This window comes from Cheilinus undulatus, linkage group 3 (genome assembly GCF_018320785.1).
Source record: "Cheilinus undulatus linkage group 3, ASM1832078v1, whole genome shotgun sequence".
Lineage (NCBI taxonomy): Eukaryota > Metazoa > Chordata > Actinopteri > Labriformes > Labridae > Cheilinus > Cheilinus undulatus.
This window is the reverse complement of record NC_054867.1, coordinates 6,596,119-6,619,254: the sequence shown is the minus strand read 5'-3', so window position 1 is coordinate 6,619,254 and position 23,136 is coordinate 6,596,119. Positions and strand designations below refer to the sequence as shown.

The following is a 23,136-nucleotide window of genomic DNA, read 5'->3' as shown; positions in this document are numbered from 1 at the left end:
GCATCCCAGCCCTCAAGAACATGTTAGCTACCAACCTGACCACTACGCACCCTATAACCACAGTTGATGCCCTGGCGAATCACTACAATACAGCACTATCCCTCAGCCTGGATTCTCTCGCCCCTCTGAAGACTCGCTCAGTCTCCTTTATCCACCCAGCCCCCTGGTACACTGCTGAACTCCGCTCCATGAAGGCTTCTGGCCGACAGCTGGAGAGACTTTCTAAAAAAATCTGGCCTCACCGTCCATCTGGAGGCCTATAAAGAGCATGTGCGCTCCTACAAAGAAGCTCTCTCCAGAGCAAAGTCCACCTACTACTCATCCCTCATCAGTGACCTGCAAAACCATCCCCGGATGCTCTTCTCCACAATAAATCACCTTCTCCACCCCATTGACAACCTTCATCCCCCAGCCAACTTCGACCGCTGCACTAGGCACCTGCAGTTTTTCCAGGATAAAGTTGCCTCCATCCAGCAGCAACTTTCATCTGGACCTCCACCTCAGGATTTCACTTCACATCAGGACACCACTCCTCCGCCTCACTGCCGTCTTTCCTGCTTCACACCCGTGGACACTCTCCAAGTGGCCGAATGGGTCAAGAAGGCCAAGGCATCCACCTGCTCCCTCGACCCCATGCCCACACCACTGGTGAAAGCATCTCTGTCTGTTCTGTGCCCCATCATGGTAGACATCATCAACACCTCATTATCATCTGGAATTGTCCCCTCATCCTTCAAAACTGCCTCAGTAACCCCCATCATCAAGAAGCCTGGGTCAGACCCGGAGGACCTCTCCAACTATCGACCGATCTCCAACCTTCCATTCATCAGCAAAATTCTTGAAAAAGCAGTTGCTGCCCAACTCCAGCAACATATGTCCAACCATGAGATCCATGAATCTCTTCAATCAGGATTTCGCACTCACCACAGCACTGAGACCGCCCTTATCAAAATAACCAATGACCTCCTCACAGCTGCAGATTCTGGACAGATCAGCCTCCTCATTCTCCTTGACCTAACCGCTGCCTTCAACACAATATCCCACACCACCCTCCTTGACCGCCTGTCTCACCATCTTGACATCACTGGTACAGCTCTCTCCTGGTTTCACTCATATCTCTCACAAAGAAAACAGTTTGTTACCATCGGCATCTCTTACTCATCCCCCGCCCCAGTTAACCAGGGCGTGCCTCAAGGCTCTGTTCTTGGACCTCTCCTTTTCACCATCTACATGCTTCCCCTTGGGCAGATTATTCACAAACATGGTCTCAGCTTCCACTCTTATGCAGATGACACCCAACTCTATCTCAGCACCAAACCATCCAGTCAGCTCCCTGCCCAATCCCTGGTAAACTGCCTCCACGACATCAAAGCCTGGATGACCGCTAACCAACTCAAACTCAACAGCAATAAAACAGAGCTCATGGTTGTGGCCCCCAAAGCGCTGCTGCAGAAGGTTGGAGATCTCATGCTCGATGTGGACGGGACCTCCATCTGTCCGTCCTCCGAGGTCCGAAACCTGGGCGTCATCCTGGACTCCACCTTCTCCTTCCAGTCCCACATAAAGTCTGTCACCAAATCTGCCTTCTATCATCTCAAGAACATCTCCAGACTCCGACCATCACTCCCTGATTCTGTGGCTGAAACACTCATTCATGCTTTCACAACCTCCCGCCTGGACTACTGTAATGGAGTCCTATGTATGTAATGTAATGGAGTTCCCAGCAAAACCCTGGACAGGCTTCAGTACGTCCAAAACTCTGCAGCTAGAGTTCTCACCTGCACTAGACCCTGGCAACACATCACTCCGACCCTCATCCACCTCCACTGGCTCCCTATCAAGTCCCGTATCAACTACAAAGTCCTCCTCCTCACATACAAATCTCTCCATGCTCTGGCTCCCCAGTACCTCTCTGATCTCCTCCATCCATACACACCATCCCGCAACCTTCGATCTTCAGACACCGGCCTACTTTCCGTGCCCAAAACCAAACTCCGAACCTATGGAGACAGAGCCTTCAGTGCTGCAGCTCCCACCCTCTGGAACACTCTTCCTGCAGACATTTGTAGCGCTCCATCTCTGGACATTTTCAAAAAACGTCTCAAGCACCACCTGTTAACCACAGCCTACAGTCTTCACTAAACCACCCCTCACACTCATCTTACCCCTCACATAGTTTGTCCATGTATATGTGTTCCTGTAAAGCGTCCTTGGGTTTCTTGAAAGGCGCTATATAAATTCAAGATATTATTATTATTATTATTATAAAATTAGTAATGCCATAATTTAAATTTCTTTCATTACTGTTACAATTCTTGCTTCCATGTCTAGTCTTTGGTCTCCATTTGTTTTAATAAATTAATTAATTTTCCACTTTTAAAGTTTCCCTCCTTTTATCTTATTTTTGTCTATGCTATATACAGTGCTTAACAAATTTATTAGACCACCTGTCATATTTGTCTCAGAGACCATCCAGCATCTTGAAGTGCTTTGATGCAGACTCTTTCATTTTCAGTGAGCTCTCCATGTTTTAACATTTTAAACAGGAATGAGGGATTTCAAACTGTAAATGTAAACTGTAAACTGTACATAACTATAATTTGACATTAATCAAGAAATATTGATGTGCTTTACTATTTTTTCAGTTTTGTAAATCAGTAAATTTGAAAATTCATGGATAACAATAATAATTATATTTTAGCATTAAAAATATCATTTGGGTTAAAAAGCTTCTACATATTGGTGTATTAACCATTGCAGAAACATAAAAAATGATTTTGGTAATTAGCAGTGCTGTTAATTTAGGGCAGCTGTGGCATAAACCTTACTTTGGTTAGGGTTAGGGTGGTCTAATACATTTGTTAAGCACTGTATATACATATAGTTATAGCATCTAAGGAGGAATGCATTGTGAAATGAAGTAGTAAAGGGGAAGAAAATGAATGTTAATACTGGTATGTGTTGATGTGTGTTATGTAGAAATATTAGTAATGATAAAAGTAATAATAGTTATATTTCCAATTATTGCAATAATAGTCCAGAATTCATATCAAAATATACTAATTTTGTACAGCTAATGGTTTTAATGATTCAATAATGTTAATATGATGATATGATAATAATAATAATAATAATAATAATAACTGTAATAGTTTGTAGAGGTGTAGTTAGTTTAAAATATATTACAACTATCATTTTTTGCCATTTCAGTATTATATGTGATCTACTTAAATTAACTGGATATAAACCTGACACTTCATCAAGCTGATAAATGGATACCTCACTTCTTAAACAAGCAGAGCACTCCCCGTGGATTATTTTGAACATCTGAAGGTTACTCCATTGCCACTTTATTTCCTGTTGAACATTAAAAGCAGCAAGAGCAGCTTGAATTCTCAAACGTTAACTTATGATCTTAATACTTCGGGTTCTTCAAAGTGACTTTGCAGCAGGATACCATATAATGGGCAGCTTTATTCGCTTAATTTGGATTTCCTGGCAGTAATGTGAGCTGTATTAATCTCCAGCCACTATCAGGCATTAATTCCTGATGTGCTGTAATGATGCTTCAGAGTTTATAATACAGATGCATCCATGCTATCAGCTTGCTTTCTGTAATCTGATTGCTGTGCTTTGACTTGTAAGAGACAAATGTGTTAAATGCTGATATCTATCTGTCAGCTGTTTCTCTCTGATACCATCAGACTGTGGAGAGAGCCACCTTGGTCTTTTCTTTTAGTTTAGATTGAAGAGATTTGTTCCTGTCAGGCTGCAGGTTTAATATTGGGCTGCTCTCATCTAAAGGATTTCACTTTGCTATTGCTTTCACATAGATTTGATTACATCTGTATTGCTTATTCACTGTTGTATGTGTCTCAATGCAATGTTCCGCAACAAACTGCAATGCAAATGTATTACAAAACATTTATATAAGAATAGCAAACACATATTTATTTTTAATTTTTTCGCTAAATTCATGAAATATTAAGACAGATCTTCAAATATAGAATGTAATATCTGCCAGGCTAGAGCTCAACTCACCGTTTTCTTTTTATCTCTATCTTTTTGTCTTTTGGCGAACACTTTACTGCACTGAAAAAATCTCTGAATGACGTGTTTATCTGCCACTACACCATTATGCCTAACCAAAGCTACCCACGTATTTCTTCCTGCAGGTGCTGCTAGATAAAAAAAGAGCTCAGCATGAGTTTAAGTCGGACGTCTGTCTTCATCCCTCATTCAAACATCTCCCTCCCAATCTCGGTTCCTGCTTCTCTGATCAGTCAGATTTTGTTTCTTTCAGTTCGTCTGGCCTGATTCTGCCATGATATCTCCTTTAGCCATTAACACCTCTGCTGTCAAACTAAAAGTCTGTTCTAAAGCAACCCTCCTCTGTTGTGGCCAGTTTAACTCTGATTTATCATATCTTGTCTGGGCTGAGCATCTTCAGAATCCCCCCGCCATCACTGCAACCATTGTTAAGCCTCCATTTGGAAGTGTCCTTCATGCTACCTGGCTTCACTGCTCCCCTCTAAAACAGTGACATCCACCTTACATTTCATATTTCTTATCTCTGTAATGTTGAGGTAATATTTAACCATCAAGAGCTTTTGTCTAGTTGAGATACACTATATTGCCAAAAGTATTCACTCACCTGCCTTGACTCGCATATGAACTGAAGTTTCAACCCATTCTCTATCCATAGGGCTTAATTAATATGACGTCGGTCCAAACTTTGCAGCTATAACAGCTTCAAGTCTTCTGGGAAGGCTTTCCACAAGGTTTAAGAGAGTGTTTATGGGAATTTTTGACCATTCTTCCAGAAGTGCATTTGTGAGGTCACACACTGATGTTGGATGAGAAGGCCTGGCTCTCAGTCTCCGCTCTAATTCATCCCAAAGGTGTTCTATCAGGTTGAGGTCAGGACTCTGTGCAGACCAGTCAAGTTCATCCATACCAAACTCTCTCATCCATGTCTTTACGGACCTTGCTTTGTGCACTGGTGCACAGTCATGTTGGAACAGGAAGGGGCCATCCCCAAACTGTTCCCACAAAGTTGGGAGCATGGGATTGTCCAAAATCTCTTGGTATGCTGAAGCATTCAGAGTTCCTTTCATTGGAACTAAGGGGACAAGCCCAGCTCCTGAAAACAAGCACACACCATAATCCCCCCCTCCACCAAACTTTACACTTGGCACAATGCAGTCAGAAAAGTACTGTTCTCCTGGCAACCGCCAAACCCAGACTGGTCCATCAGATTGCCAGATGGAGAAACGTGATTCGTCACTCCAGAGAACGCATCTCCACTGCTCCAGAGTCCAGTGGCGGCGTGCTTTACACCACTGCATCTGAAGCTTTACATTGCATTTGGTGATGTATGGCTTGGATGCAGCTGCTTGGCCATGGAAACCCATTCCATGAAGCTCTCTACGCACTGTTCTTGAGCTAATCTGAAGGCCACATGAAGTTTGGAGGTCTGTAGTGATTGACTCTGCAGAAAGTTGGCGACCTCTGTGCACTATGCGCCTCGCTGACCCCGCTCTGTCATTTTACGTGGCCTACCACTTGGTAGCTGAGTTGCTGTCATTCCCAGTGGCTTCCACTTTGTTATAATACCACTGACAGTTAACTGTGGAATATTTAGGAGTGAGGAAATTTCACAACTGGACTTGTTGCACAGGTGGCATCCTATGAGAGAGACCCATTCTTTCACAAATGTTTGTAGAAACAGTCTGCATGCCTAGGTGCTTGATTTTATACACCTGTGGAGATGGAAGTGATTGGAACACCTGATTTCAATTATTTGGATGGGTGAGTGAATACTTTTGGCAATATAGTGTAAGTGAATGTGATGGCCAAGCTAGGGCCATTGCATTGAACTATGTCTGACTGGATTTCAATCATTTCTGCACTGTTTCAGGACAGGTTGCTTTTAATAGAAATTGCGGCAACGCTTATTTCTGAATGATTGGTGAGTATTATTAAAGCTCCTGTGAGGAACTCATGGTTTCTCATGTAGACAGCTTTGGGTTAAACACTGTAAAACATCCTCGATATCTGCTTCTGTTTGTCCAAAGTTTCATGTTTCATAACAACTTAAATTCTTTATAGCAGGGCAGCAAAATAAATCACAACTTTGTTTTAATTGTAGTGTGGTCATTTGTAATGAACACATAGAAGAGTCTGAATTTATCAGGATAAAGAAGAAAAACAAACTGTGCCTTTTCACTCAGCAAACCTACATTACGCTGTTAAATGGAGGCCTTAGTACAGCATAAAGATGATGTTCTCATACCATTAAGATGCAGACAGATGAATTCATGCTAACTACCAGATACTCTCAGATTATCAGTGACAAATTAGTAGTGAAAGAGCTGTGTTTGGATCCATTTGGATCTGGGGTAACATTGTGCAGGTACAGCCAAAGTTAAGATGTTTTTTAACTTCTGTATTATTACACTTCACTCTATCACAACATGTATAATACTATAATTAGACATCACATTTTATGCTGTGTTGAACAAATTCTACCTTAGAAAGAAATATTAAACATTTCTGAATTATGCTTCTGTATGTCATAGCTCAATGCTCACACTTATATATATTTTGAATTATTTGTAAGACCTTTTCATATCACAATATACACTCACCGGCCACTTTATTAGGTACACATGTTCAATTGCTTTGTAAGACTGGTCACACACTACAGCAGGGGTGTCAAACTCAATCAAAGCAGGGGCTGGATTCTGGATTCAGGACTAACCTGAGGGCCTAACAGGGTCACCTTTTTAACCACAAACTGTCAACCTCATTTCACCAGTAATAACATATGAAAAAAAAAAAAATTAGCACTGATGATAAACGATTTTGACATTTAAAAAGTTAACAAGATAAGTTTAAAGACTCACAATTAGAGAAAAGTAAATTTATTAGTTCAAAAGGGTCAAAACATTAAATTGAAATATATTTTTTAAATGGTAAATATATTAGAAAGAAGTCAAAATCATGAGTTTAAAAGGTCAAAATATGAAATAAAATGTGTAATCATAAAACTAAACATCAAAATAAGATTCAAAATTTTAAATTGTGAGTCTAAAAGGTCAAACTATGGGATTATGAAGTCAAAGTTTGGAGTTGAAAATATGAGGTAAAATACAAAATAACTGGTTAAAAAGGTCAAAATATCACTTAAAAATTGGAATTTTAAATCTTAAAGCTCAAAATATTGTATGAGAAGTCAAAATGATGAGTTGAAATGCTCAAAGAATGAAATTAAAAATCAGAGTCCTCAGTTTGAACCCAAATTGTGAGATGCTAAATTGAAAATGTGAAATTAAAACAAATTAATTTCTTTTCCCACATTCCTGACTTCTTATCTAAATATTTTTACTCCTTAATTTTTCAGATTTTGTGACTTAACAAGGATATCTTCAATCATCAAGGATAAGTTCATATTTTTATACTTGAGGAAATCTGCAGACCTCATACTGATGGGCCAGTTATAACAGAAATATGAGACCATCTTGAGGGCCGGATTTGGCCCCTGGGACTTGAGTTGGACACCTGCGCTACAGGATCTCAAGTCCGATTTGGGGCAAGACTTGCCTCCCCCTCCGATGGTGGGAGTGCCTCGATTGGAGCTTAGTCACAAATGATTATTTGTCTGAATGATCCTCAAGTGTGTGGACCATAAATAGTAAATACCAAACATGTTTGATTTATGTTTGATTTATTTATACTGTTGGTTGTAGTGCCTCCGACGGTGTACCCACAACAACCAATGCAAGCAGGTAGAAAGGCAGCTTTACCTGCCTGGTCATACATCCTTTCACCACTCACAAGCATAAACACAGCTGTAGCTTCATCCCAGCCAAGATTCCATCCTAATTCTTTTCCTTTAAGACACACCAGGACAGCTTTTTTAGTAGGAGGATATTGATAGACTTGCATGTTCGTAAGTCGCTGGCAGGTTAGCAGGGGTGTGGTCTCAGTGAATTCACAGTCTGGCTGAGTCGTCTAATGTCTGCGCTCAGAGGATCATGAGATAAAAAATGTTTTTAAAAATCATATAAGATCTGAAAATCATCTAGTGTGTGGCCAGCCTAACAGAAATAGCTAATCAGCCAATCACATGGCAGCAACTCAATGCATTTAGGCATGTAGATGTGGATAAGACAACTTGCTTAAGTTCAAACTAAGCATCAAAATGAGGAAGAAAGGGGATTTAAGTGACTTTGATCGGGCATAGTTGTTGGTGCCAGATGGGCTGGTCTGAGTATTTCAGTAACTACTGACCCACTGGGAATTAAATGCACAGCCATCTTTAGTGTTAACAGTGAATGGTCAGAAAAAAGGAAACTTTCCAGTGAGCAGCAGTGGTGTAGACAAAAATGCCTTGTTGATGTCAGAGGTTGGAGGAGAATGGGCAGACTGGTTTGAGATGATAGAAAGGCAGCAGAATCTCAAATAACAACTCATTACAACCAAGGTATGCTTTGTACCAACTGAGCATGGTTAAAACGCCACAGCCTGCCTGGGTATTGATCCTGGCCATGTCAATCCCTTTATGACCACAGAGAACCCATCTTCTGATGGCTACTTCCAGCAGGATAACGTACCATGTCACAAAGCTCAGATCATGTCAAACTGGTTGCCAGAACATAACAGTGAATTCACTGTACTTCAATGGCCTTCAAAGTCACCAGATCTCAATCCAATAGAGCAGCTTTGGGATGTGCTGGAACAGAAGAGTTTAATAGATGTATCTAAAAAGGGGCCGGTGAGTGTATATTGAGGGGATAAGAGTTATCGCTATTACTTTTTTTTTCTAATAAAATTCAGCTCTAATTTACGGTAGCTTTAACTGACAAACACTCTAGAAACCTTGTAAGGCTTTTGGTTAAGTTTAGCGAATGAAACTTTCTATTTGGTAATGGAACAAAAGCAGGATTTGGAGTGCTTTGGTTAGCTTGAGAAAGTTCTGGGACATCTATTCTGTGCTAAAGTAATAAAACAGGGACTGAAGACTGCCATAGTAAAATGAGAGCATTTGAAGGAGAAGAACAACCCCTGCACTTTTGAAAGTGTTGATGGGTATAGAACCAGGGCTGAGAGGAAGCACAGAGCCCTGAACCAAATGGTTTATTTGTCTGAAATACAATAGACTAAGCTTTACATTACCTTATACCACTGCTGTTTTACTCTAGATCAGTGTTACTCAACCCTGCTCAACCAAAGAGCCAAACAGTTGAAAAATACCTTTGTAAGAGCCACAATCTAAGCGGTGATAATAAGTTAAAGGCAGCAAAAATGGTCAAAAAGCAAAAAAAATGTGTGACAATAGGGCAAAATTGGGATGAAAAGTGGAAAAGGGGTCAGAAAGTAGCAAAAAAATGAGTTATAGGTGACAGAAAATGGTCCAAATGTGGCAAAAATGAATGAAAAGTGACTAAAATGGGCAACAAGAAGTCGAGAATGGCAAAAGTGGGCAAAAAATGGGAAACAAGTTGTATTTAATGGCAAAAGATAGCTTGACTTGGCAAAAAAAAAGGCAAAAAAATTGTGAAAAAGCGCAAAAATTGGATAAAAGTGTCAAAAACTAGGAAACAAGTGGTTTTTAATGACAAAATGTAGCTTAAATGGGTGAAAATTGGGAGAAAAAATAGTGAAAAGATTAAAGTGTCAAAATGGGCAGAAAAGTAGGAAAATATTGATATTTAATGGCAAAGGGCAGCTTAAATGGGTGAAAAGGGAGTGATCAGGATCACCGTCTGGATCCAGGAATTTCCTACAGGATTCTGTACCATTGGGAGATAGGGCTAATGGCGGAGGTCTGCACTCTCTGAGTGCTTTTCTAGTTAAAATTAAGACATAAAAGAGCCACATGTGGCTCCAGAGCCACACACCAAGTATCACTGCTCTAGATAAATTGTAGGTGGAGATTATTTATGTCTTTAGCATCATTCTTACAAGACTGCATTTTCAAAATAGTTGTTTTTTACCTGTCCTTGATTTGATTGCTTCTTCCTTGTGTATTTCTTATAGAGATCTGTTTGTGTGTACTGAATTGCTGAAGTGTGTGTGTGTGTGTGTGCTTCCTTTAATGCTTGCCTCAATGTGAAAACTCACACTGGTGGTGTATGCAGCGTCAGGGTCATCCTCCAGCACCCGGGACAGGCCGAAGTCAGACACCTTACACACCAGGTTGCTGTTGACCAGGATGTTGCGGGCAGCCAGGTCTCTGTGGATGTAGCCCAGGTCAGACAGGTAGGTCATACCTGCTGCAATGCCACGCAGCAAGCCCACCAGCTGGATGATGGTGAACTGGCCGTCATGTCTCTGCAAGGAGGAGACAAGGAAAGGGAAAGAAAATCAGGGAGAGATTTATGTTTAGATAAAAATATGATGGTATAGGAACGAAAAAGATGAGGAGAGTGATAGCAGCTGAGATTTTAATCAAGATAGAGAAGAGAGTAAAGATAAGAGAACAAAACATGACAGGGATTTGCCTTTTAGTAATAATTCACATTCATGTATGCAAATGGCAGAGCTGGTTGACATTGTCATTGTATCACAATGTTAAATCAGCTCATTTTGTTAAAGAAACTTTGATATTAATGTTAAAACCAATGGAGCTGTTCCTGTGGCAAAAAAATTCTCTGATATTTAGGAAGCCATGCCACTTAACATCTTTCCTCTGATGGAAACGTGTTATGCCAAATTTTAACATTATCGCACTTTTTAAATCTGCTTTAAATTTCCCTGATAAGTCGAAATCCTGCCAGAAAGGCTCATAATGCCTTTTAGAAATGCATTAAATGACATAAAGTTTTACAGAGTTTCTGAGACATAAAAGACTGACAATGTGTGTTTTTAAGGGTGTAGACAAGTGGCAGATACTGAAATAATTCCCTATAACTGACAGGAAACAGAGAGAACTAAAGATCTTAAAGGCCCTGTAAAGTGAAAACAAATCTTTACTTAGGTTTTTTGTATGAAAGGTAACTCAAATTCCTCAAATCTCTGTTTTGATACCTTAAATCAGGGGTGTCAGACTCAAGGCCCAGGGGCCAAATTCGACCCGTGGTGCTGTTGTACTTGGTCTGCGAAGCCGTATCATATTTCTATAGTAATTGGCCCGCTGGTATGAGGTCGGCAGATATACTAAAGTATTAAAATGTAAACTTAACTTTTGAATGTTAAAAATGTAAAAGATTGCAAAAAATATTGTAAAAATATTCAGAGTAAAAATATTTTATAAAAAGTCAGGAATGTGGATAAATCAATTTGTTTTCATTTCATATTTTCAATTTTGCATCTCACAATCAAATTTATTGTTTGACTTTTTATTTCATATTTTGACCTTTTAAATTCACAATTTTGACTTTTTACATCAAAATTCAACCTTTTAAATTCACAGTTGTGAATTTAAAGTCATATTTGGACCTTTTCAACTCACTGTTTCCAATTTTATCTCACCTTTTGACCTTTTCAACTCCTAACTTTGACTTTTAATCCCGCATTTTGACCTTTAAAACTCACAATTCAAAATTTTAACTCATGTTTTTATCTTTGAAACTCATGACTGTTAAACACTTACCCTAAGGAAGGAGTCCAGAGAGCCATTCTCCATGTACTCTGTGATGATCATCACTGGTTTACCTGAGAAGACAAACACGGACCCTCAGGATTATTCCCATACTGAACTAAAAATGCAACGGTCCAAATCTCATGTAAAACACTTAATGTTCATTAATGATAACTTTAAATACAAAACCTAAGAGGGGCTTCTAGTTTGTGACTGATTGTGTCAAATAAGCTTAGTTAACTAAGAATTTAGATTAGGGCTGTGAAATGATCACAATATTGATCAAATTAATCACAGGTTTCTGAGGATTAATCAGGATTAATCACATATTGAGATGCTTGAGTCCCAGTTGCCCCTGGCAGAACTTCAGTGAACGCCTCGCCCTCAACAATAATATTCCATCTACAGCTTTTGTGCAATAAATTGGGCAACTGTGCCTGTTACGGCCTCTTAAAAATAATTAATTTAAACCATAAAGATAAGGCTCGTACCAAAAGATGCCATAACACATAAAAGGACACAGACAAAGAATTTAAGTTTCAACCAAAATTTCCAAGCTTTATTTAAACAAGCAAGTCAATTAATTAATCAAACAGTAAATAAAGCAATGAAATTAAAAGGGCTGCAGCCGCCGGCCAAAAAGAACAAAGGAGGGGTGGTGGACTGGCTAACCAGCCACCACCCTTAACTAAAACTACCTAACCCAAAAGAACTAATTATTTAATAAAGAAAAGAAAACAACGAGAAAACAGGACTACTGACGACTACAGCCAAACTAAAATAACAAAACCCAACAATCTAAACATGTATGGGGGAAAAGAAAGAATGGGTAAATCAAACACTAGGACCGAATTAACTAATACTCAATGAAAAGAGAAGGTTAATGAAATCAAATCAAACCTCACACGCTTGTCCATGAGTGTCACGGTGCCTGGCTCAGCTCTGCTCTGCCCTCTCTGCTCCCCTGCCACTCTAAATACTCCCCCTCCTCCACCCTGAGTGCTAACAACACCCAGGTGTGCTGCAGCCCGCAGGTAGAGGGAGGAGGGAGACCAGAGAGCCAGGGAGAGAGAGGGCATGCAGCACTCCAGGACGCACGTGACAGTGCCAAATATGTGCAACAGTGTATCGTATCTCCACTTCAAATGATAAGTAAGTTTGAAGTACTCATTTTTGTTGTAATATCAGTGTCTTTACAGTAAAACTAATTTAATTTATCTGATTTATCCAATCTAATATTTTAATATACTGTAAGTCTAGTTCGCGACAACCTGCTTGAAGGGAAATACAAGGAAAGAAATTAAGGATATCCATATTCTATTTTAATGTTATTTCGTCCTCTGTAGGTCCTTATTTACATCCAAATTCATTACTTTTGTTCAGAGTTGATGCACATCAGCTATCATTAAACATTTATGCTAATGATCTGGGTTGTAGAAAACAAGTTAGTCCTGTCCTCTACCACAAACATACTTTTATAGTTATGACGTGCTGAGCACCAATGTCCCAACATGCTGTCAAATACAAAGTGCTGTTTGCTGCCCACAAAAGAAAAGCCTAAAAATTAATTCTGAGCTGTTGTAAGAAAGTGGAAAAAAGAACTTGGAAACAACTTGGTGATACTTAATTCATTTTTAAATCTGTTTAAAGCAGAGGTAAACAAGCAGACATTATGCCATTGTATATTTCAACTCATATCAGCTAGCTTTTTTAGCTATTCTTGCACATCATCTGCACAAAGTCCCAGTCAAAGCATCTAAAAGCTTAACAAAAGTCTTAACAGTATTTTCTTGTGCTTCAAGTAGAGCATTGTTCACAATTAAGGTCCATCATTAGGGCTTCAATTTTTAAAATCATGGTTAATAACTTGCTTTAGGGTCCCTCTCAGGACATTTTAGCTAAGCCTCTGCATCATTTCCCTGCAGCCACAGTGATGCCAATAAAGTCCATCACTGCTTCTGATGACTCTTTTAAAAATTCACAGCCAGTTCAGTGAACAAGTCAAAAGTCATCTGCACCCTGTGCTATCAAATATTTACCTTAAATTTATGTTTCTTTAAAACAAAAGCAGGCATAACAGGAAGTGACAGTGTGAAATCTTTAAAACAAAAATGGTTTAAAATGCAAAATTGGGCATTTTTTTAAAAATAAGACATAAAGGGCAGAGAACGATCACAATTAACTACGGAACTTTAGAGATTAATCGCAATGAAAAACTTTAATCTATTCAAGGTTTCTACCTATTAGAATTATTTTTCCTTGCCACTGTTAGTTTGCTAAAGGCTGCTTAGCGCTGTACTCATGGTTGATAAACGTCGGGCCTTTGTAAACAGTAAAACCAAGAGTATGGTCTAGAGCTGCCCTCTTTGAAAAGTGTCCTGGGTCTCATTTGAATTTTCATATCTTTTCATTTGTTTAGTATTCCTTTTCTGCTAAAGCATTCAGCCTCAGCCCAGGCGATAGCTTTACTATGTCAAGGAGAATCTGTAACAGCTACCATTCTTAGAATATACTGATAGTTATTATTCTCTTATTGCTCACTGTGCTTTCAGATTCTGTGAATGCAAACATCAATGTCCTGTAGAAATTAAAATAACAACTTACTCTGTGTTACCACTCCTTCCAGACGGATGACGTTGGGATGGTCAAACTGGGCCATGATTGACGCCTCAGCCAGGAAGTCCCTCTTCTGTTTCTCTGTGTATCCTGCCTTCAGGGTCTTCAGGGCCACTGGGATGTCCCTCTTTCCTGGAAGTCTCATACGTCCATAACATACTTCCCCAAACTCCCCTACAATACATACCAGAACATGACAATGATTCCTACCTCAAGGAAAATACATGCCTAAAGAGTAAAACACTATTATTTTTCTATATGTGATCATTTGTTTTGAAAAACATTGCAAGTAAACAACCTCTAAGCCACAGGTGTCAAACCCAAGAACCGGGGGCCTAATGCGGCCCATGGTGCAGTTTTACCCAGCCCACAAGATCATTTCATGTTTTAGTTAGAAGTGGCTCACCTGAATGAGGTCTGCAGATTTCCTCTCAGTATAAAAATGTAAATTTAACCTTGAAGATTTAAAAAAACAAAAAAAAAAAACAAAAAAAAAACCCTTGTTAAGTCACAAGAATTTGAAAAAGTAGAGTAGAAATAGTCAGGAATAAGGGAAAGAAATTAATTTGTGTTTTCATTTCATATTTTAATTTTGCATCCCAAGATGATGACCTAAACTTAGGATTTTGACTTTTTATTTCATATTTTGACCTTTAAAATTCACCTTTTCTCTCACATTGTGACCTTTTAGGTTCACAATTTTTCATTTTAAATCATACCATGACCTTTTAAACTCCTAACTTTGACTTTTAATCCCATATTTTCACTTTTTAAACTCCTGATCTAGAATCTTATCTCATATTTTGACCTTTGAGTCACAGTTTTGAATTTTATCTTTTATTTTGACCTTTTAAACTCTTGATTTGTATTATATCTCATACCTTGACCTTTAAATTCATGATTTTAACTCTCTATCTTATATATTTGCCTTTTAAAACCTTATTTTGACTTTCAGTTTTGTATTTTGACCTTTAGGACTTATAAAGTTGAATTTTTATCTCAGATTTTGAGCCTTTAACTCATTTATTTATTTATTTAGCATTTATTTTACATGGACACACAGTAACATTGATGCTGTGATATTTAAGCATTTTTAATTTTTTCTTTTTTTGAAATCTTAAAATTATTTATCATCACTGTTTATTTTCCCTATAATTCATTACCTGTTGACAGTTTTCAGTTAAATCTTGACCCTGGCCTCAGGTTAGACCGAAATTCAGAGTTCGGCCCTGCTTTGATTGAGTTTGACATCCAGGCTTTGTTTTGTAAAACCTCAGAGCCCCCTGCTGGGACCAGGGTTAGGGTTACTGTAATCACATTACATCTGTGACATCATCAACCTTTTTTTAAACCTCAGCAATCATGGAGGTTTCCCTAATTCCCAATGATGAAAAAATGAAGTGACAAGTCAAGAGTACTCCATATGGGGGAAAGGGTGGGGTGCACTACTCCTTACATATAGCTGGCCACTATACTGAGGAGTTTTTGAATTTTTAAAATTTTGTCTTTATCCCTATGTGTCGCATCATACCTGTAAATACTGTAAAGACCACGTCCTTCTACTTTTCTTTTTCTTTAATTATTATTATAGTTATTATTATGTCTTTATTTGATTGTATTATTATCCTATTATTTGATAATTTTTTGTTCTTCTTTCTGCTTATCACCTCGACCTATATGCTCTGCACCTACAGGGAATCACACCAATCTCTCTGCACAAACACACACACACACAAATAATCTACCCCAGTTTGTTTATAAGATTGATTAATCAACTGGTCTGTCTGTATTCTGTTACTGCGTGCTTTGTGTTTTGTATGTCTCATATGTTTTGTTTAACTGTTATTTATCTGCCTGCAACCCTGACTAATAAAGGCTAAACTAAAAAGCAATTAAAACAAATTAAACATTAACCATTATGGAATACAAAAAGGAGAAAAAAATAAAGAAAATAAAAAAAATAAAAAAGTAGGATAACCTTGTTGTACAGATATAAAGCAAAAAGACTGAAGTCATAATTAAAGAAAGAATATTTTTGTTGCATCAAAAAAGGACAAGATAGAACAAGAGAAGGCATTTAAGTTAGATAAAAACATTTTTTTTTCAAATAATGTTTTATTTGCATTTACAAATAGTCTAATTTACCATGGAATTAAAAAAAAAAACATTTTTAAAAGTATCTGTACGATGTCTGTGAACTGAATTTTATTTTTCTCAAATTGAAGGTTCCTTTAAACCAGTGGTTCCCAAACGTTTTTTTGTCGGGCCCTCCTTTGGCAGATGAAAATAATTTCAGGCCAGCCTAACCCGCACTGTACATATCAACATGTAAACATGTAAAAACATGCATGTAAATGTAGGACAAACACACTGGCATTCACAACTGTTGCACACTAATTCCTTTTTTTTTTTTTTTTTTTTTTTTTTTTAGAATTTACCACAACATAAACACTTGAGTTTAAAACGCTGACTCTCTGAAGTTAAACAGTTTTCTGAAAAAACAAACTTAACAAACATCTTTGACCCTCAGGCATCACTCTAATTTACTACCCTTCAAAGCCATTAAGGACAAAAATGTCCACTTCCAAAAAACTGCTATAAAAACATCACAGATTAATATTTTTTTCTGCTTTTTTTTTTTTTTTTTTTGCATAAATCTTTTAAACAACTTCAGCTGTGCTAAAAACTACCAAAGATTCAATCATTTTGAGGATTTCAACCCTTTAAATGCCAGTTTGATTACTTAAAGTCAATGTTGTTTTTAATGAAAAAAGTGAAAAAAATGTGATATCTTCCTTAAAACAAATGTTGGATGGCTGGGGCATTATTTCTAAATCTAGCTTAGATATGTCAATGATCAGCCAAAATATTGACTTTGATGCATTTTTGGTTTTTGTGTAGCATCTGATTTAAAATTTACTACCCTTTCGAGTCAATAGGACAAAAACGTCCACTTCCGAAAACGGCAAAAAAAATAGATATTTTTTTCTGCTTTTTTTGGTCAAATCTTTTGATCAACTTCAGATCTAATCAAAACAATCAATTACTGAATAATTTTCAGGATTCTAACCCTTTAAATTGCAGTTTGATTACAGGATGGTCATATTTTTTCTAAAAAACACACAAAACAGTAATTATTTTCCTGAAAACTAATGTTGGGGGAGTGAAGGGTGTTTTTTTAAATCAGTCCTTGGTATTTCAAACATTAGTCAAAATATTGACTTGGATGCATTATTATTTTTTTGTGTACCCTTTTGAGTCATTAAGGACAAAAACGTCCCTTGACTCCCATTCAAACAACATTTTTTGATCTCATAGCCATTGCCTGATATAATCATGCATTCTGTAATGTTATGGTTTCATTTTTGAGAAAAATAATAAAATTTGCCATTTTTAATGTTCATCACTAAAATCAGCCTTTTCCCCATTATAGGCCTATGCGTAAAATCCCCGTCAATTCATTAGTTTTTGTGCTTGTGTTAATGAGCTTATTAAGCATAGGAAAATAACTGTTTTGTGTGTTTTTTAGAAAAAATATGACCATCCTGTAATCAAACTGGCATTTAAAGGGTTAAAATCCTTTAAAAATTTTCCTAGAAAGAAACTTTGTAGCAAAAATTAAACTATATGCACTAACACAGCCAAAATGGTGAGCAGAGAAGAGGAAGAACTTGCCCAAATTGACAGAATGTCCCATGATTAGGATTTAGATTTATAAGTCCTGCCATAAATTCAGTGACTACTGTGAGCTTTTTTGGTGCTACAGATCTCTCAATGTCCGGCTTTGATTTGTCTTTTGTTTTTTTAAGATTTATTTTCTGCCTTTATTGATAGAGGAGGACAGTGGATAGTATCAGGAACAGGGATGAGAGAGCTGTGGGAGACATGTGGTAGAGTGCCACAGGCCAAGTTCAAACCCGGTCTAACCGTGTACATGGGGCGTGCCACAAGGCCATCCATGCCAGTTTTGATTTTTTTATTTTTTGTCTTAATTGCAGCAACAGCAGAAAAACAACTATTACTTACAGGTCGGATGTTGCAAAGGGAAAGAGTGTGGCCAGGCTTTCAATGGTACTATAGAATCTAAGGTGACATCAATGTACTGCTCCTGTTCTGCAGGGCTGAAGTCATCAGCTTGTGTTGCTTATCCGTGCCTTGCCACATCCCCCCCATCATGACCTCGCGCCCCCCTGGGGGGGGGGGGGGGGGGGCACGGCCCACTTTGGGAACCACTGCTTTAAACTATGTCTTTTATAAAATTCCTCATAAAAAGAACAACTGTTGTCGAGAGAATGGTGTCAGATTTTATCCAAAATCAATGTTTATGAAGATATGACTCCTATTGTGGCCTCTCTGTCACGGGACGTTCTGTATAAGTTTTATAAAGCACCCAGCTCTCCTGCCTTGTAAAACGGATCACAGGAAGCCTGAGCAAAGGCAGAACCTTCACAGAATTAGGTTGGACCAAAAATCACACCTCAGTCATTTTCTAGCTGAGTTGTAACACACAATATTTGACTATTCATTCCTGCAAAGAAATCTCAAAAACAGTCACTTCTAAGTCAAATCCGCATGGATTAGATGCCAAATGTCACACTGGCACTTTTATTAACAGCCAGCTGCACAGTGTCAACATGGGCATGAAAATGCTATCAAAATAAACTACATGTGTGTGTGGAACACAACAGAACATTAAACATAAAGGCTCCTTAAAAACAGGACTAGTGAACGGCAACTCCCTGTTAGACTAAACATTTAAAAAATGATTTTTTTTAAATTTCTTTACTTTTATATGTTGTTTATTTATTTATTTTTGTGTATTTTTTTTATGTTTGGTTCTGTTTTTTTCTCTTCTTGTTTGGGTTGTCTTTATGATAATTATGTATCTTTATTGTCATCTGTGTCATTTTTGTTGCTTGAAAAAAGAAAATGAAATAACATAATAATAATTTAAAAAAAAATAATTTCTTTGTAGTCAGTAAGTTTATCAGGCTACTCTTAGTTGTTTCTAAATTATCTTTATGTTTACCTTTAGCCCTGACTGTTGTTTTTTTTTTTTTAAATTTAACTCAAAAACCCAGCAGTATGCTTCACTTTCTCTTCTTGATTTCCTAGACCAGAGGTGTCAAACTCAATCACAGAAGGGACCGGATTCTGAATTAAGGTCTAACCTGAGGGCCTAACAGGGTCCACATTTAACTGCTAACCTCATTTTTCACCAGTAATAAATGGTGGGGAAAAAACCTGGCACTGATGATAAATTATTTTGAGATTTACAAAGTCAAAATAATAAGTTAGAAGGCTCATAATCTGAGATAAAAAGTCAAATTTATTAGTTCAAAAGGTCAAAACACAAAATTAGATGTTAAAATAATGCTTTAAAAAGGCAAATATATAAACAATCATTTTTTAAGGCAAAAATATGACTTAAAATTTAAATGGTGCACCTAGAAGGTCAAAATATGAGATAAAAAGTCAAAATAATAAATGTAAAAGGATGAAATATGAAATAAAAGTCCAAATAATATATTGAAGTCATCATTGTTCAATGCAAAATTGAAAATATGAAAACATAAATTAGTTTCTTTTCTTACATTTTTATGACCTAAGGATATTTGATACCATCAAGGTTAAGTTTTCATTTTTATACTTGAGGAACTCTACAGACCTCATATTTTAGGGCCAGTTATAATAAGAACATGATATGATCTTGTGGGCCGGGTGTAACTGTACCATGGGCTGGATATGGCCCCTGGGCCTTGAGTTTGACACTTGTGTCCTGAACAATCCATTGTCCCCTCCTCTTAAATAAAGCCCCTCCTCCATCCCCACCCAAAAAAATAATCTAAATAATATACCCTAATCTTAAAATGCCTCAGACCTAGCACCCAACCTTTTTGTTTTTGCCAATATGCCAGTTGATCTAAGAGCAAAACTATTACTCTTGTCCTTTGGTATAACCTCTAAGGTGAGAGTTGTCAGCAGTAACAGCTGGTAGAGGCGCATCGGCCTGCTTATCAGAGGAACTACAGTTAGCAAGCAAAATATGTCTAATAATGGACTGTCCAGGAGAAATTAATTTCTTTTACTCTGGTTTTCCTCCAACACAGAGGCTGGTGAATTTATGTGAATTTGTACACAGAGACAAGTGTCAATGAGAAGTGCACTGTGCACCAGGGCAAGGCATTTTTCTAGCTGCAGTAATGAATCATCTATAACAGCTGTAGGAAGTGGAAACTGGTGAGAGGTCCCAGTATGCTGGAAAAGAGTCCCAGTGTATCATGGGATAATGTTCTCTTTTTGCAAGCATAAGTCTATCACCCACTGTCTGTGTTGTTTTTAGTCCTCATCTTTAGGACCTTTGATTGCTTTTATTTCACACATTCATGTGTGAGTCTGCAGGGTTTCTAACTTGTACGGTGTATTGTGAAGCCAGCCCAGTGTTAGTATTCCCTCCCTGTCTGAGGAGCTTTGATTGACAGCCCCACGCAATACTGTGATTCCACTCTGCCATCCTCCTCTCTGCTGCACACCACAGCCTTTACACTGGCCAATGATTTTAAGTTAGCTCAGCCAATGATTTTTACCCTGAGTGTGTGTGTGTGTCTGTAGGTGTGTGTGTGTGTGTGAGTTGTGTTTGTGTGTGAGTTCATGGTTTTACCTGAACCAATGATTTTCTCTATTTTGATCCTGGAAGCTTCAATTTCTCGGGCAAACTCATGCACTGCCTGGCAGGGGTCCTCGTATGTGTGTGGGTCGATATAGAACCTCGCGTCGGGGAATGACACTAAGATAAACAACATTAGCATTTGGTCACATATCGGAGAATGAGAGCAACATCGCATCTGAGCCCCTGTCACTGGTGTGTGTGCAGGGAGAACTTGATGAAAGGGAAGAAATGGCTTGCAGAAAGGAGGAGATGGAGAGAGGGAAAGAATAAACAGCATGCAAGGAATAAAGCCTGTGTGCTTCTGTAATCACTCAGCGCCTGATGAAAATTGTTTGCTCTAAGGATGAACTTTATTACATGGGGTGAAAATGCGACCCCTTTGCAAGGAATGCGATTTAATCTATTACTGGTAATAATTCTGGAATGGGCCAAACATACCGTGACCGTTCTGGTAATGCATCTTCTCCTCGTCAGAGTCTTGGAAAGCCTTGCTGTAGCCACAGTGTCTGTACCAACCACACACACATACACACAGAGAGAACACACACATATGCACACACACACACGGTGGGATGAATACAGGAAAATCGTGAAACATTTGCTATCAAACTCCAACTACAGCTCATAATTAATAAATCAATAATTGTTCATCATAAATGATTAACCTCAGCAGAGCTATTCATCACTTAGTGATGTTTACTTATTACAACAGAACAATCAGCCAGCTCTCCTTTTTAATCAGGATTCATAACATTAACAAGGTAGAGGGGAGACTCCAAATGTTGACAGGAAGGAACAAATAAGTCTCAAGAGGATATCTAAGCGAGAGAACAACACTTGACCCTGTGTTCACACACAGAGACTAAATATTGGTCGCCTGTCTGCCTGCATGAACCTGGAACATCTGAGTTTAGAACCGTGCAACTTACTCAAATCTCTGAAAATGCCCCTGGTGGTTCCTGCTACATGTGTTTGTAGGGTTTTTATTCTTTTATCACTAATGTGGTCATCAGCCTATTGTCCTGTTTTGAGTCAGCATCACTGAATGTTCTGCAGAAGCCCTGAGGAATCAATTGCACTGCTATCATTTATGTAATGTTAAGTACAGAAAAAAAATCCTGCAATACACACAAAACAAAATAATAATATTTAATATATTTTTTCACTCTGCATGTTTTTGTTTGCCTGTCAGACAAAGACCTGGGTATAATAACCCTACTAAGACATAATTTTGGTGCAGTTTGATTAGCTACCCTCACATTAACTGTTAAAGACCCTGTAAAGTAAAAATATATCTGTATTTAGGTTTGTTGTATGATAGATCACTGTGTTATCAACCCCCAAGTCAAATTTCAGTCACATAAAGCATCTCTAAGTTTATAAAATTAAACTTGAAATCATGAAAAATTAGGCAGTAAAATCTGCTCCAGGATGCTGTGGGCGTGTCTGTTGAATGAGCTGAGACCACGCCCACTCAGGACACGGGTAGTCTGCAGCATTAACCACCTCACTCATGGTGTTATACTTGGAAAAATATTTTCCCCTAAAAACATGAACCAATAAACAAAACATGCATAACTATAACTTTGCAATGAAACATGAACATTATAGAACGGTACAAGAGTACAAGACTGAATTCCTTTGCACAAAATGAACCAGAAGTCCCTGCTCCAGGTGACTGCTTCCTTCCACAATATTGTAGTGTTAGAAGGGCAGGGTCATTCTCTACTGTGGGCTCATGACATCATGAGCCCACATATTGGCCCCGCCCACATGAAACCAAGCCAGGAAAGAGATGAAATGGCCTAAATCCAGAATTCAGTCTCATGTAGATCTCAGAGTTTTCATATGTTTATAGCAACCATATTGCAACATTTCTAGAGTGTTAAGACAAAAACTTTGGATTTCACTTTACAGGGTCTTTAATATTTTAGTGGTCAAAATAAATGCTTTTGGAGAAATCTGGCTTCATGCAAGCATCTGTAAACACAGGGGATATTTTAAAGCATTACAGCAGATAATCTGAACTTTTAAATGTTAATTTTTTTGCTGCACCTATGATGTAAGTTTATACCATCCCTTCATTATTATCAGACAGCCCTATTCTGCAGCCATGAACATGATTTTGCTGGATAAGATTCCTCTTCCTCCTTCAATGTTTTTTTAAAAATTTCTAACACAGAATGTAATGAAAAAAAACACTGAAGTATGAATTAATGAAGTGCAATGAAATTAATTATTGGGTGCAGTACTACTGAGATGT

General features: G+C 38.0%; 1 protein-coding gene across 3 annotated transcripts in view; it reads right to left on the bottom strand.

Moving 5' to 3' along the window:
* epha8 (eph receptor A8) overlaps positions 1-23,136 on the bottom strand; it is a 228,663-nt gene that overhangs the window by 11,358 nt on the left and 194,169 nt on the right. For 2 of the 3 annotated variants that reach the window (XM_041782786.1, XM_041782784.1), the window contains exons 12-16: positions 21,312-21,379; positions 20,865-20,990; positions 14,192-14,377; positions 11,600-11,661; positions 10,111-10,338 (exon numbers count right to left, since the gene is read on the bottom strand). In XM_041782786.1, coding sequence (XP_041638720.1) covers positions 10,111-10,338; positions 11,600-11,661; positions 14,192-14,377; positions 20,865-20,990; positions 21,312-21,379 — 670 coding nt within the window. The remainder of the gene's footprint in view (positions 1-10,110; positions 10,339-11,599; positions 11,662-14,191; positions 14,378-20,864; positions 20,991-21,311; positions 21,380-23,136) is intronic. The other variant, XM_041782785.1, reaches the window with a different exon arrangement.